This window comes from Leptodactylus fuscus, chromosome 11 (genome assembly GCF_031893055.1).
Source record: "Leptodactylus fuscus isolate aLepFus1 chromosome 11, aLepFus1.hap2, whole genome shotgun sequence".
NCBI lineage: Eukaryota > Metazoa > Chordata > Amphibia > Anura > Leptodactylidae > Leptodactylus > Leptodactylus fuscus.
Window position 1 is genome coordinate 68,007,620 of NC_134275.1, and position 17,465 is coordinate 68,025,084.

The window sequence follows — 17,465 nt, forward strand, 5'->3', positions numbered from 1 at the left end:
TCTGTACTGTGACATCACTGTGCGTATTATCCCTGTACTGTGACATCATTGTGTGTATTATCTCTGTACTGTGACATCACTGTGTATATTATCCCTGTACTGTGACATCACTGTGTGTATTATCTCTGTACTGTGACATCACTGTGTGTATTATCCCTCTACTGTGACATCACTGTGTGTATTATCTCTGTTCTGTGACATCACTGTGTGTATTATCTCTGTACTGTGACATCACTGTGTGTATTATCCCTGTACTGTGACATCACTGTGTGTATTATCTCTGTACTGTGACATCACTGTGTATATTATTTCTGTACTGTGACATCACTGTGTGTATTATTCCTGTACTGTGACATCACTATGTGTATTATAACTGTACTGTGACATCACTGTGTGTATTATCCCTGTACTGTGACATCACTGTGTGTATTATCTCTGTTCTGTGACATCACTGTGTGTATTATCCCTGTACTGTGACATCACTGTGTGTATTATCTCTGTTCTGTGACATCACTGTGTGTATTATCCCTGTACTGTGACATCACTGTGTGTATTATCTCTGTTCTGTGACATCACTGTGTGTATTATCCCTCTACTGTGACATCACTGTGTGTATTATCTCTGTACTGTGACATCACTGTGTGTATTATCTCTGTACTGTGACATCACTGTGTGTATTATAACTGTACTGTGACATCACTGTGTGTATTATCCCTGTACTGTGACATCACTGTGTGTATTATCCCTGTACTGTGACATCACTGTGTGTATTATCCCTGTACTGTGACATCACTGTGTGTATTATCCTGTACTGTGACATCACTGTGTGTATTATCTCTGTACTGTGACATCACTGTGTGTATCATCCTGTACTGTGACATCACTGTGTGTATTATCTCTGTTCTGTGACATCACTGTGTGTATTATCCTGTACTGTGACATCACTGTGTGTATTATCCCTGTACTGTGACATCACTGTGTGTATTATCCCTGTACTGTGACATCACTGTGTGTATTATCCCTGTACTGTGACATTACTGTGTATATTATTTCTGTACTGTGACATCACTGTGTGTATTATCCCTCTACTGTGACATCACTGTGTGTATTATCTCTGTACTGTGACATCACTGTGTGTATTATCCCTCTACTGTGACATCACTGTGTGTATTATCTCTGTTCTGTGACATCACTGTGTGTTATCCCTCTACTGTGACATCACTGTGTGTATTATCTCTGTTCTGTGACATCACTGTGTGTATTATCTCTGTACTGTGACATCACTGTGTGTATTATCCCTGTACTGTGACATTACTGTGTATATTATTTCTTTACTGTGACATCACTGTGTGTATTATTCCTGTAATGTGACATCACTGTGTGTATTATCTCTGTACTGTGACATCACTGTGTGTATTATAACTGTACTGTGACATCACTGTGTGTATTATCCCTGTACTGTGACATCACTGTGTGTATTATCTCTGTTCTGTGACATCACTGTGTGTATTATCCCTGTACTGTGACATCACTGTGTGTATTATCTCTGTACTGTGACATCACTGTGTATATTATCCCTGTATTGTGACATCACTGTGTGTATTATCCTGTGCTGTGACATCACTGTATGTATTATCCCTGTACTGTGACATCACTGTGTGTATTATCCCTGTACTGTGACATCACTGTGTATATTATCCCTGTGCTGTGACATCACTGTGTATATTATCCCTGTACTGTGACATCACTGGGTATATTATCTCTGTACTGTGACATCACTGTGTGTATTATCCCTGTACTGTGACATCACTGTGTATATTATCCCTGTATTGTGACATCACTGTGTGTATTATCCTGTGCTGTGACATCACTGTATGTATTATCCCTGTACTGTGACATCACTGTGTGTATTATCTCTGTACTGTGACATCACTGTGTGTATTATCTCTGTACTGTGACATCACTGTGTGTATTATCCCTGTACTGTGACATCACTGTGTGTATTATCCTGTACTGTGACATCACTGTGTGTATTATCCCTGTACTGTGACATCACTGTGTATATTATCCCTGTGCTGTGACATCACTGTGTGTATTATCTCTGTACTGTGACATCACTGTGTGTATTATCTCTGTACTGTGACATCACTTTTAAAAGCAATATGAAGTAACTTTTGCAGAATGTAAACTACTTTGAAGTTCACTTTGTCCATTTATTGATTTTATGGGTTGTAAATCTTCAATATTTTATCACTGAACTCATTGCCAGGCTTTCTTATTCATACATGTACCTATTAAACATTTGACTTTGATATGATACAAAACACCAGAAGAGTCCATGCAATTCCTTATTCTAGAGTATAAGACTAAGGATACAACACAATACAAACTAATTGTTCCAGTATTGCAAAAATAAACAAATAAAACAAAACAAACACTTTGACTATTAATGAGACCTGGATAAGTAATGGCATGATACAGAAGTGTAGGAATATTATGTATTATTTCTGTTATTTTACTCTCCATTGCATATGAGATGGCAGCTTATACCAGTGGGACATTACGATTACAGCGATATCACTTATATCAATTTTATTAGTTTTTCCCACTATTACTGAATAAAACACCATTTGGAGACACCATAGTCTGATAACCCAACTTTTAGTGCTTGTTCACACGGAGTAAACGCGCGCACCGTAAAAAACCGCGGCGTACACGTCCCGTAAACGCACCACATTGCGTGGCGCGTTTACTCCGTGTGAACGAGCCCTTATACCGCATCGTGGTTCTTCCTGCAGCGCTTTGTCCAGAAAGTTTGCGGAGTTTTCCTCTGCGGACTTTCTGCTTCAGTTATACCTATAGGGAACCGCGAGCGTTTCGGTAGGTATAATTGACATGCTGTGATTTCCAAAACTGCAATGGTTATGGAAATCCCCACGTGTCAACTGTGTGCATTTAAGTACATAGTTGGAGGGGATTAGCTAGAAGCTTATCCACTTTGCTGGGACTTTGACGCCATTTTTTTCTTGTTGTTGTTGCACTACCGCCATGGGCAAACCACAGTGTTTACGTCACGCTTTGTACACACAAAACCAGGGGTCTTTTTTTTTAATCCTTTTTTCAAATTTTTTCCCTTACTTTTTTACTCTTATAAAGGGATTTGATCCTGGCATCGCTTGAATACTGCAATACCTCTGTATTGCAATATATTGTACACACTGATATTTACGTGCAACCCTTAGCGCCATGCAATCTTAAGGATGAAAGAACCCCCCCCCCCCCAAACCACACAGATACCGTGATCAATAGTGAGAGTATTTTCAGTATCTTTCAACTTCATCAGTTAGTCCCAGGTCCCAGCCATTATACAGTTGGAACCTGCAAACAATGTCATAGACGTTCCTATGTACGCTACAGCACTGGGCCATACTATTACAGGGCTGAGTATTAACTGTAAGCTACGCACAATGTCATGGTGCAGCGCAGGAGCTAAGGGGTTAATAGAAGCAGAAACACGCCTTTGATAAAGATGTGTTTTAGTTTAGCAGGTATATTATATAGCGTAACCAGAGAGTTGTAATATTCTAAACCGAAATATTCTTGTGCAATCTTGGCTTATTTTTTTATTTTATAAATTTATTTAAAAAAACAAACCTTAATAATGTTCTTTATAGACTTAAATATGTTTAACCATTGATTGTCCATTGGACATCTTTATCAACAACACTTTCTCTGCGTGGTGTGATCAGGCCGTGTGACAAGTGAATGTGCAGTCATATGGTCTGGGAAGTGGCTCCAAACAGCTGACCAGTGGAGGTCCATGGATCTACAAGTGATGACCTGCTGATGACCCTGCTAATATATGTGGGAATGTTCTCCAGAGGTCTTTTATAACCTAATAGGCAAATATTCTTTTAAATATAAAAGAGTGAAAAAACACTACCTACTCCAACACCAATGTCACCTTGGCCACCTCCTAATCCAAAACAATACTTATATATAGGAAACCAATTCTAAGGCTCGGTTCACATCCGCGTTTGGGTTTCCATTTGGGGCCCCCCTGAGCAGAAACCTATACGAATAAAAAAAGTGGTTACCTATGGAAATCCGTGAACCCCATAGACTATAATGTGGTCCATGTGGTTTCTGCTCGGTTTGCACACAAAACATGAAGAGAGAAAAGTGCAGCTTGCAGGACTTTTCTCTCCATATGTTTCATGCAAAAACCACAAGGACACCATTATAGTCTATGGGGATCTGCAGGTTTACCAGGTAACCGCTTTTTAATGCGCATAGGTTTCCATTTGGGGGGCCCCAAGCGGAATCCCCGAACGAAATCCCGTGCAGATTTGAACCGGGCCTAAACAGCTAAACATTGTAACCTTTTTGTATAAATTACACTTAATAAAACTAAAAAGAAAAAAATATTTGGATAAAAAAGTAATAAATAAACATCCGTAGGTGTAACAAAAAAATACACAAAATTGTGATAGCTCAAGAAATGTGCACAATTAACTAAAGTTAAACCACCATATGCACAAAATTGCTAAACTGTATATCATGTAGGACTAGAGATGAGCGAACAGTAAAATGTTCGAGGTTCGATATTCGTTTCGAGTAGCCCCTCAATATTCGAATACTCGAATCGAATATCGAACCCTATTATACTCTATGGGGGGAAAATGCTCGTTTCAGGGGTAGGCAACGTTCGATCAAATTATACTTACCAAGTCCATGAGTGAGGGTCGGGCTGGATCCTCCGAGAAGTCTTCTCCGTGCAGCGTCCCCTTCCGGCTCTGAATTCACTCTGCACTACAAGTGGACATGCGCAGTCGGCTCTGCCCAGGCCCGATGCCTGGCAGAGTGAATGAAGAGCCGGAAGACACCGCGGGGAAGCTGCACAGAGAAGACTTCTAAAGGTAGCAGAAGAACCAGCATTGATTGGCTGACTGTATAGCATTCAGCCAATCACTGCTGGTTCTGCATCGAACTTTTACATTAGAACATCGAGTGGTACTCGATCGAGTACGAGTATTTCGAATACCGTAGTATTTGATCGAATACCTACTCAATCGAATACTACTCGCTCATCTCTATGTAGGACCAATAGAGGTTGATGATTGTAGGGAATGGTCATTTATAGTAAAATACACAACTTTTCCCGAAAGTACCAGACATGATTTATCCATTTTTTTTGCAATAACCTAATTATTTATCACAAGTCTGTAGCATTGCTTATTGAATACCTTTATTTATTCTGTGTATCTTTATCGACCTCTGGGTCTGAATAAAACATAGATGCTCAGATGCTTTACAGAATTTTTGCTATGGAATAGTCTTTGATTAATGCATTAAAATATCTTCCTATTTTCTAGCAGAAACTGCCCCAACGTCCTACGAAGTGCTATATATACATATGAGAGAGATGTTCAGGAAAGAAGCGTGTCATATCTACAACTATATACAGTACCTGCACAAAGAACTCTTGGTACAAATATTACATTATAAGGACTTTTCCACTGCAGCTCGACGGAACACTTAATTCTTTAGGAATCAGTAAAACGTGTCTTTTTCCTTTTTATTCCATTTTTCTGGTCTAAAAATTAAGCTGACACATGAATATCATATCCTGAGACACAGCGTGAAAGTTCTGAGCACCAAATCTGAACCGGTCGCCCACTGGTACCTTCTTGTGTCAGAGTGACCTATTAGTCATACACTGTCTACCAATACGTATTTGGACACCCATGCAAATGAAGATATCTGCGGCGTGATGTACGTCATGCCTTACATCATTAAATAGGAAACAGCGTTGGCATTAAGGCATTGGCATTAGTCACATGAAAGATGCCACGAAGTGCAGAGTTGTCCGATTTCAAGAAAGGAGTAATTGTGAGGTACCACAGAAATGGTTAATCCTTAAGGGACATAACAAGCGAACTGAATTACCCAAAATCGACAGTTGCGTATGTGATTACACAGTGAAAGGTGAGCGGTGATTGTCAGAATGTGCCCCGAGTCGGCAGACCCCTGAAACTGGGAGATGAAGACCGACGAGAGCTGGCCAGAGAAACCGCACCCAACCGATGTCTCACATACACCAGGAGTGTCACCAGGCATCCGGGAGTATTGTGTCCATCAATACCATCCGTAAGGAAACATCTGCTGGGCTCTACCAATTATTCAATAGGAATAAGTGTTGTTTTTCTATTCTACCACAGGTGTCCAAATACTTATTGGTAGACAGTGTATCATGCTCCCAGCCTGGGTACATCTCCTACCTGTGAACCCCACATAAGGTATGATCACATCCATATACTGTATGTTTTTAACATCTTGTTTCCAAACATAAGGCTTTAATATAAAACCTATGAATACTCCAGTATAGCTGTGTGACTATGGAAATCCAATCCACAATCATTCTTTTTATATGGTATCAAGAAGTATTTAGAAACACAGAGGACAAGATGTGTAGCTCCCTGAATATGGACTAAGATGTTGTCCCTAGATATTTGCAGAGTTACTTTACAGCTCATTCTACTACTAGAGTCTGCCTGTGGAGAGCACATGGCCGTCTTTTAGTGTGGCCAAAGAGACTAATCCCAAAAATTAGATTGTCAGTCCACACAGTCTTGTGTAGTAGAGAATGCAAAGGATGCATACAAAATGTCTCCATGTAGGTGGCCACAGCCAAAAAGCACTGCGGGAAAAACTGTGTGCATTGCAGCACTTTTCATGTAAAGTGAAAGTCTGCAGAATTTTCCTCTGCAGACTTTCTGCTTCAATTATACCTGTACGCAAAATGCCAACATTTCCATAGGTGTAATTGACATGCTACGATTTACAAAAACCCAATGGTTTATGAAATTGCACCATGTCCACTGCCAATGTTTCCTGTACTGTGTAAATGGGATTAGCCAGAATTCCTTCCATTTTGCAGATAGTGTAAAATGCTGTGGTTTTTGCTGAGGCATCTCCGCCTGAGGGAGTCTTCTAACTTTCAGCATTTCCACTGATCGAAGAGGCCACAACATCCCAAGAGGGTCTGCAGCTTCTTACCTGCTTGCCAAGCTCTGACCATATATTGTAGAGTGTAATGGCTGTGCTTAGTATTGCAGCTCAGTCTCACGCCTGTGCTGATCTGCAAGGACACCCGCTGATCTGGTACTGATGACCTATGCCAAGGATAGAGGAGAAAAGATCCAGTTTTTTGCCCTTGGCGGGATTTGAACACCAGGACTCCAGTGCTGCAAGGCTGAACTGCTAACCACTGAGTCACCATGCAGCCCCTTTATTTACTATCCATATTCACCTTTGGTCTTGACTTACTACCCCAGCCTTTGCACGGTGCTGTGTTTTTTGTTTTTTTCCAGTCTATGCCAAGGATAGGTCATCGATATCCTACACTTGGAACCTCCTTTAGAATCAACCCTTAGTATGAAGTCGCTTTATTATTATATTATTATACTTATTATAGACATCCACACATTACACTTAGTTTCAAAATGACATTTTTTAAGAATTTTGCAAACACCCAAATAATTCTGAACCTGATATGATACAGAGAGCGGCAGTGAACTCTGGTTAAGTACATTCCCATTTGTGTTTGTTCACACTGTAGGTTGTTTTCACAGATGGCATTGAACAGTTTATGTATACTTTGCTTCAGTTGGTCGGCCCATTCTCTATTGACTTCAGCGACAAACAAATATAATATAAAGCATATCTTTCAAGGACATAGAATTTCACCCTATTTTATCATAGAATTCAATGGATAAAAAACACATAAAAACATAGAATCTAAATAAACAAAAGCATAAAAGGAGTCCATTCTCAATCCCATAATGACCGGCCTGTTTTGACCCCTAATGACAAAGTCATTTTTGCATTTTTCCGTCATCATATACCAAGAGACATACATTTTTCCATTAATGTAACTATATAAGATCATATTGATTTGCGGGACAAGTTGTCTCATTATCATGACATTTTTTATGTATCACAGTCAAACCCCATAGCGTCCACCATATAAAGGCATATCGGCAGTGAATATCCATGTTGTTAGATTTACTACTGAGACTACGCACAGACTCTTTGCAGCTTGAATTTCCAGCATATTGGGTACAGGATTGCATTGCATTGCCTGTCGTTCAGAGTGTTCCTCTAGACTGAACTTGCATGACAATGGTTATAATTAAAAACTTTACAGCAGATTGAGCTCTGTTTTCTGATAAACATCCGAATTACCTGATTTAAAATTCAGTTATATGAAAAATTCTGTCCTGTCTATAACCATAGGGTATGTTGTGAAATGCTACAGACATTTACATATTGACCTCAATAATATAATGTTACGCATGAAATTAATAACTAAAACAATTGTGTTCCCCTCAACACCGACAGTGAACACAGATGGTGTGTGATGTAAATAGTGAAAGGGCCCAACAGTATAATATGCTCCACAGTGGTCTCCACACAGTATAATATTATCCACAGTGGCCCCCAAACAGTATTTTATGATCCAAAGTGGCTCCCACACAGAACAATATGCTCCACAGTGGCCCCCACACGGTATAATATGCTCCCCATGGTGGCAAAACAGAGTATAAAATGCTGCCAAGAGCCCCATAGAGAAACTTCAAGTGAACCCAATAAAATGTGATGAATATTCGTGTGGTTCGGCCCTCTGCTTCAGGGCTATTATTAGCCCTCGTCAGACCCCAAAGTAGAAAAAGTGGAAAACCAGAGATATTGATTAACCCCTTCCCGACATGCGCCGTAATAGTACGGCGCATGTCGGGTCTGTAACTATGGCGACCGCCCGAGAGCCGGGCAGCCGCCATAGCCGCCGGGTGTCTACTGCTTTAAGCAGTAGACAACCGGCTCTAATGCCTCCGATCGGTCCCCGGACCGATCGGAGGCATTAACCCCTCCGGCGCCGCGGTCAAATGCGCCGGAGACGCCATTTTCCCGGCGGCACATGGGCGCCGCCATTTTGCCCGGGATCGCCGGCTCCTGGAGCATGCTCCAGGGCTGACGTCCCATTGCCATGACAGCCGGGAGCCTGTACAAGGCTCCCAGGCTTGTCTGCAAATCCTCTCTTTTGCAGGCTGGTCTATGCAGCCTGCAAAAGAAAGGATGATTTTTTGCAATGCATTAGCATTGTAATGCATTGCATTAGTGATCAGACCCCCTGGGGTTCAACACCCCTAGGGGGTCTAATAAATGCAAAAAAATAAATAAAAAAAAATATAAAAAAATATAAAAAGTATTAAAAGTTCAAATCACCCCCCTTTCCCTAGAACACATATAAAAGTAGTTAAAAACTGTGAAACATACATGTTAGGTATCCCCGCATCCGAAATCGCCCGCTCTACAAATCTATAAAAATATTTTTCCTGTTCGGTAAACGCCGTAGCGGGAAAAATAGTCGAAAGTGCCAAACCGCCGTTTTTTCACTGTTTTGATTCTGATAAAAATTTGAATAAAAAGTGATCAAAGCAATAACATTTCCCGAAAATGGTAGAACTAAAAAGTACACCCGGCCCCACAAAAAAAGACGCCCTATGCATCCCTGTACACTTACGTATCAAAAAGTCATGGCCGTCGGAATATGGCGACTTTTAGAAAAAAAGTTTGGTATATAAATTTGGTATCCCTGGAACCGTACCGAAACACAGAATACAGGGGACATGTCATTTTGGCTGCACAGTGAACGCCGTAAAACCAAAGCCCGTAAGAAAGTCGTAGAAATGCATTTTTTCTTCAAATCCACCCCATTCTGATTTTTTTTCCTGCTTCCCAGTACATTATATAGAATAATTAATGGTAGCATCATGAAGAAAAATTTGTCCCGCAAAAATTAAGACCTCATATGGCTCTGGGAGCAGAGAAATAAAAAAGTTATGGGGTTTAGAAGGAGGGGAGTCAAAAACGAAAACGAAAATCAAAAAATGCCATCGGCGGGAAGGGGTTAAAAATAACAAATACTGATACTCACCTTGCCTCACCTCTTCTGGGCATCCTCGTTCTGTCTGGCTCTCTTCAGCATCTTCTTCGGTCTTTTTCTGCACTGCACATTATGCCAACACACCCCATGTGACTACTGGGGCCCAATCACAGGCCCCAGCAATTAAGTCCGAGGTGTGTGTCTTCAGGCCAAAAGAGCCCTGGGAAGGATGCTAAGGACTGTCAGAAGCCCAAGAGAAGTGAGTATAAGAATTTCTTATTTTTAGTCACCTCTCCTGGGCAGGCATCTAGTGGAAAGGGGCGACATGTCTGTGATCAGATATTAATGGTCTATTCTGAGGCTAGTCAATTTAAAAAAAAAAAAATCCCAGAAAACTCCTTCAACTTTATTCTATGGTCTATATGAATATGGAAAAAAACAATTATGTATAGATTTATTTTGCATTCAATTACTTTGTACAAAAAATGTTTTATGGAAAAAAGATCAATTCATGAGTCCTTGTGTTCCTAGACCCTTATCTTTGTTATTTTTAAGTATATGTAATCATGCCCTAATGGACTGGGGCCTGTGGCAGCCGCCTCCGCTGCCTCTATGGTAGTTACACCCCTGCAGTGTATAGCATTCGGCAAATCACCGCTGGTTCTGCAGCAGGCTCTTCTTTGCTAGTCGGGAGAGCTGGCAACTTGCGGTTATGCGGGAGCGGACTTTCTAATAGGAATGCATTGACCAGCGTTGATTGGCCAAATGCTATACAATGTACAGCATTCGGCCAATCAATGCTGGTTCTGCCAGAGGCTTGTCTGTGACTAGGTGGAGTCTAAGATCAGGCCACAATGGAGACTGCTGTGGTCCGATCTTAGACTCCACCTCCTCACAGACGAGCCTCCGGCAGAACCAGCATTGATTGGCCGAATGCTGTACAACCGCGAACAACCGCTGGACCTGCTGGAATTTTAGACCGTCCTTCTTTGGCAAACTGCTCCAGGTCCCTGAGATGTGAAGGGGGCCTTCTCCAAACTGCCACCAAGAGATCTCTCCACAGGTGTTCTATGGGATTCAGGGCTGAACTCATTGCTGCCACTTTACAAGTCTCCAGTGCTTTCTCTCAAACCATTTTCTAGTGCTTTTTGAAGTGTGTTTTGGGTCATTGTCCTGCTGGAAGACCCCTGACCTCTGAGGAAGACCCAGCTTTCTCACACTGGGCCCTACATTATGCTTCAAAATTTGTTGGTAGTCTTCAGATTTCATAATGCCATGCACACGGTCAAGCAGTCCAGTGCCAGAGGCAGCAAAGCAACCCCAAAACATCAGGGAACCTCCGCCATGTCTGACTGTAGGGACCGTGTTCTTTGCTTTGAAGGCCTCTTTTTTTTCCTGTAAACTCTATGTTGATGCCTTTTCCTACTTTTGTCTCATCTGACCAGAGAACATTCTTCCAAAACATTTTTGGCTTTCTCAGGTAAGTTTTGGCAAACTCCAGCCTGGCTTTTTTATGTCTCTGGGTAAGAAGTGGGGTCTTCCTGGGTCTCCTACCATACAGTCCCTTTTCATTCAGACGCTGACGGATAGTACGGGGTGACACTGTTGTACCCTCGGACTGCAGGGCAGCTTGGACTTGTTTGGATGTTAGTCGAGGTTCTTTATCCACCATCCGCATAATCTTGCATTGAAATCTCTTGTCAATTTTTCTTTTCCGTCCACATCTAGGGAGGTTAGCCACAGTGCCATGGGCTTTACACTTCTTGATGACACTGCGCACGGTAGACACAGGAATATTCAGGTCTTTGGAGATGGACTTGTAGCCTTGAGATTGCTCATGCTTCCTCACAATTTTGCTTCTCAAGTCCTCAGACAGTTCTTTGGTCTTCTTTCTTTTCTCCATGCTCAATGTGGTCACACAAGCACACAGGACAGAGGTGGAGTCAACTTTAATCCATTTCAAACTGGCTGCAAGTGTGATTTAGTTATTGCCACCACCTGTTAGGTGCCTCGTGTAAGTAACAGGTGCTGTTAATTACACAAATTAGAGAAGCATCACATGATTTTTCAAACAGTGCCAATACTTTTGTCCACCCCCTTTTTATGCTTGCTGTGGAATTATATCCAATTGGGTGGGATCGAGATCGGTGATTATTTCCCACAATGCCTGGCTACGGGCCAAGCATTGTGGAAAAAGCTAACAATGTTAGCCTTCACACTGAGTATACGTTCCGCTCATTCTGAGCAGAGTGTATACTCAGTGTGAAAGCTCCGCTGTGGTTCCATAGGAATGAAAGGAAGCAGCCGGCACAGAGCCTTCCTTAACCCCCTGCGTGCCAGCGGCATCCATTCATTCTAATGGGAGACTAGCTAACATCTCTAGTAGTTACTTACCTGCAGAGATAGCTGGTCCGGTGCCCGCTGTTCTCGTTCTTCTTCGCCTCGCTGCCCCCGCTTCCCAGGTTAGTGTTAAAGAGCTAGGAAGAAGGCGGGGCTTGTGGCTTAGGAGAGTGTGGGCGGGTACTGGGAGGGTAAAGGTCACGTCTCCCCGCCCTGTACCCGTCCACACTCTCCTAAGTGAGGCGGGGGCAGCGAGGCGAAGAAGACCGAGAACACCGGGCACCGGACCAGCCATCTCTGGAGGTAAGTGGACACCAGGGGAGACTAAGTAGCCAGAGGATTTTAAAAAAAATCACATTGCAAAAAATGCAGCATTTCTGGCTAATCCCACACATACACTGCAGAAAAAAAAATCTGTAGCGGGAATGCTACAATTCCAAATATCATTGCGTTTTTGTAAATTTCAGAATGTCAATTATACCTACAGAAATGCTGCGGTGTTCTCTATAGGTAACAATTTGCTGCAAGGGAATAATGATATTACCTAGACTTACTATACAGCTACATAGTCACTGGGGGGTGTTGTTTTTTTTAAGGAAGAAAGCTTGTATTTTATACATATATTTTTGTCACATCCTTCCACTTTTGTCCAATATTACACTCACAAAGAGGTTTCAGGTCATTTTATTAAGATTCCTTATGAATAATATTAGTAAGCAAATCCAACTGCAAGTTTCAGAAAACCTGCGTATGACAAAAAAAAAATTGAACTTACAATTATCAAATTTCCAAATTGTTTGGATTTTCAGCGATTTTGCTCCCGTACTAGTGTACTACAGTCTTGAGTAGCCCAAGGTTTACTATGTATAAACGTTCAGAAATTCTTACTCTTTGTATTTTTACAGTGTTTTTATAACCTTTTTAGAGCACAATAGAGTCATTATTAGCGGTATGTAATGTACAGCAAGAACCTAGAATTTTACATTCCATTACAATGTAGCAGCAAAGGAATGCCTGATGATACAGGTATTTACCTATATAACTGAGATTATCGACAGTCACATGCGGGCAGGGCCAAAAACATTCAAGAAAGCAGTCACATGGGTTGCGTGACTACCTCTATCTTGTTTCTATGGACAACAGGACTGCAGCTTGATACTCTTTATTCAGACCACAGATCGGTAGATGACACTGGCGTAACTAAAATCTTGTAGGCCCCGGTGCAATCTTTTGTCTTTTGTGCCCCCTACCTCATCCCAATTCTTGATAGTGATGGTTACGGGTGATAAGGAGTTGAATCCACCTTAGTGTGGTTAGGGTAATCTGTGGGTCTCCTTGGTTTACGGGGCAGATGGAAGATGCAATCTCAATACTGATGCCAGTGCTTATGGGCCCTCTAAGGCTCCTGGGCCCCAGTGCGACTGCACCCTCTGCACCCCCTCAAGTTACACCCCTGGTAGTTTAAACTGACTGCCAGATTGGAGTTGAGAAGGATTTTTTTTCTCCTGAAATGGGGCAACTGGATACGCCTCATGGGGTTTTTGCCTTCCTCTGGATCAACACTGTAGGGGATTGTAGGGTTATAGGTTGGACTTGATGGATTGATGTCTTCATCCAACCTCATCAACTATGTAACTATGTTAAAAAAAAAAAAAAATAACCAACACTCACCTGTTAAATTCCTGTGATTTCGTAGCACTGCCCCAACAGTCCTGATATGTTTTATCTACATGATCGCTGTAACTACTCAGCCATGTTGTCAGCTGTATGACATGAGATCACTGAGTCCGGTGATGGGTGCCAATAGACACATAAGTGTACGGGCATGTTATCACTACACCAAGTTAAGCAAAGACTAGTCTGGAACTCCATAATGGGTGCAGCTGAGCAACAATGAATTTTTGACAGGTGAGTTTTAGTTCCTATTATTTTGTCATTTAAGTCTGAGGTGCCACATTGCAGAAACGCCACATTTTTATTGCAGATTTTGTAGCTAATTTTTTTAAGCAAAGCCAGGGGTGGATTGAGCAGAGGGTAGAACTAAAAGAACTTACTATACATTCCTTTTGTGGACATTCTTGGCTTTGGCTCGAAAAACCGCAACAAAATCTGAAACAAAAAAGCTGGGTTTCCATAACGTGGGGCCTTAAGTTATTGGCAATTGTTACATTACGTGTGTGCTTTGTCAATGAACTATGGATAGCACCCACTGACCCATTTTATCTTATGTATTATCACGATCATGTATTATCAAGGGTCCTTGGTCCAGGACAAGTCTTATTCATGTCTATTTTGCAGCTCGGGCTTCATTATTGAAATATATACGTCCAATATCATCCACATGCCATATTCTCATGCACAGTCTTAGAAAGAAAAAATTTCATTCTGAACAACCCCATTATCTTATAATGGGGTCTGCTGAAGTTCTGATCATTTTCCTGTAAAATTGTCTTTCACAATCCAAAGTGATCTCACCCCTGCCGAGACTTCCAATGCCAATGTGAAGAGAGACAAAAAACTGTTTCTATCGAGTCCTAACAGAATGTTGTTATTAATAATATAAACAAGAAAATATCAAAGATTAGGTATAAATAGATGTCCTAAAATGAAACATTGGGAAAGCTGGAGTCTAATCTCTCTCATTCCATTCTAACATCTCTAGAGAAATTAGAATACAGTCCAAGTAGCCAGAGATGTTGCTAAACTAAATAACTGGGTTGATTTAATTGCTGAAAAAATTGTGAAACCAAAAATACTAATAAAACATCCTGAAAACCTATAAAATATGAAAGCTTGTCTTACAATGTTGCGTGTAAAAGTAGCATTTACATAGTTACCTAATGGTTGTAAGCATCGCTGCACTCTGCAGAATCCTTAACCTCCGACCCACATGGTCAGACATTTCACTACCTGGTGCCCTAGGTGACCTTGAGACGCTTTGTGCTGTCACTTCACTTTGGTGATAGCTTACAATACCTAAGGTGATTTGTACACACATACACTTCAGACACTGCCAGACACTTCACGTGAATAGGAGCTTGCAAGATGTGCAGGGCTACTATGATTTACATTACAAGGATTGCAGCCTACACTGTAAACATAAGGGTAAATGCTAATGATCACATAATGAACAAGTAACATTATAGATGCCTGTTTTCTAGATTGCTTGAGTTTAATGTCACTTTTCTATTTCCTGAGACATTCAGTTTACTTGAATTGCTTTCTTTTATTCTCAGAAGTGTAATAAACCAGCAGTGCATGGTGCACAAGTTACAGTCACCATTACTGATTCCTATTAATGGGGTCACCTGAGAGCATAAAGTCTGCATTTTTACAACCAGAGCTCCACTCTTATCTATAGGCTTCGTCAGGTAGTGCAGCACAAGCTCCATCAACTCAGCCTATGGACAAAAGTTGTGCAAAAAAACCACAGACCTTACTTTTCTAATCCGAGCTCCATGTCTTGGGTTCTGCATTCCAAACAAGGCATAGTCTATAAGTCACTCCACATCACACCCTCCCACCAATGTTTGGTACCCACCAGCATTCTGAAGCTTCTTGTTCCTGAGGACTGACAGAATGACCAGTACATTGCCCAAGATGTCCACAATGATGGTAAAGATAAGGACAACTGCCAGAGCAGTGGTCAGCCCAGGGGAAGCTCGATCCTCTCTCTCTGTACCAGCTGTTCCAGGGGTCCAGCAGTCAAGACAGGTCCTGTTCACCTCCATCATCCCTTTTCAGTTGGATGGAGCTATCAGGACCAAACTGGATCTCTACACAAACTGCTGTGTTATTCATAAGCAGTGGGCAGGTCTTCTGGTCTCACTAAGGAGTTAGAGATGGACTTCTTTTGTTGCCCACACGAACCTCCTTGGTGGCAATATGTTCCCCACCAGCACCATAGCTGCAGCATCATGAGCAGAGTAGGAGGCAGTGATGGGTAAGTGCTGCCCTCCTCCCTGTTTCAGGTTCCTCTTTAACCCATGCATTGTCAGTCAGGAGGACTTCACACTATGAAAAGCCATATTCCCATTCATAAAGTCCAGGCTTCCTTGCAAATGACTGACTTGCATTGTGCTCCAGTATGCTCTCCTGTGGTTGCTGCTGCTCTTGCAGAGGGCATGTCTGTGCTCTTCACTCAGCTGTGCATCTAGTGTAAAGTCTGGGAATCTGCTGTAGGATTGCTCATACCCTTATCTCCAGCTTACTCTGTGCATGGAGTGAGTAATAAATGAGCAAGCCCTGGGAAGGAACAAGGAGACTGACAGCAGCAGAACAGGCACAAGACTGGACAGTAAGGAAATCTGTGCACAGCATCGACCACTGCTCCTATATAAGTGGTAGCAAAGAAAGGCAAAGCTTTATGTGCTGTTATCTTTAGGTTTTTAATAGTAGGTGCTAACAGATGGTTATAACATCATAAATCAGTTCTTCAGAAGTGTTACAACATAGCTATGGGGCATTTTACATCAAGAAGCAAATACCAGCCAGGCATCAGTGTTTGTTCAGGAGAAGAGACTCTCAGGCACAATATTTCCAGCCATAGGGACCAGCTTGTCACTGAAAACCTGCTCATTTATTCTATCATCTATCTATCTATCTATCTATCTATCTATCTCCTATCTATCTATCTATCTATCTATCTATCTCCTATCTATCTATCTATCTATCTATCTCCTATCTATCTATCTCCTATCTATCTATCTATCTAGCTATCTATCTATCTATCGTATCTATCTATCTATCTATCTCCTATCTATCTATCTATCTATCTATCTATCTATCGTATCTATCTATCTATCTCCTATCTATCTATCTCCTATCTATCTATCTATCTATCTATCTATCTATCTATAGTATCTATCTATCTCCTATCTATCTCCTATCTATCTATCTATCTATCTATCTATCTATCTATCTATCGTATCTATCTATCTCCTATCTATCTATCTATCTATCTATCTATCTATCTATTATCTATCCATCCATCTTTATCTATCTATCTATCTATCTATCTATCTATCTATCTATCTATCTATCTATCTATCTATCTATCAATGCTACAGTATATTCAGTCATATTAGTACCTGTTCCATAGGAGCTCACAGTCTTATGTCTGGGCATTGTGGCATATATTGTACGTGTATTGCTAAAAACATCCTGACCGCAGAAA

The 17,465-nt window shown here is 41.3% G+C and overlaps 1 protein-coding gene across 1 annotated transcript in view; it reads right to left on the reverse strand.

Moving 5' to 3' along the window:
- GPR50 (G protein-coupled receptor 50) overlaps window positions 1–16,498 on the reverse strand; it is a 110,291-nt gene extending 93,793 nt beyond the window's left edge. The window contains exon 1 of the mRNA XM_075260255.1: window positions 15,831–16,498. Coding sequence (XP_075116356.1) covers window positions 15,831–16,023 — 193 coding nt within the window. The 5' untranslated portion in view covers window positions 16,024–16,498. The remainder of the gene's footprint in view (window positions 1–15,830) is intronic.
- Window positions 16,499–17,465: the final 967 nt, after the last annotated feature.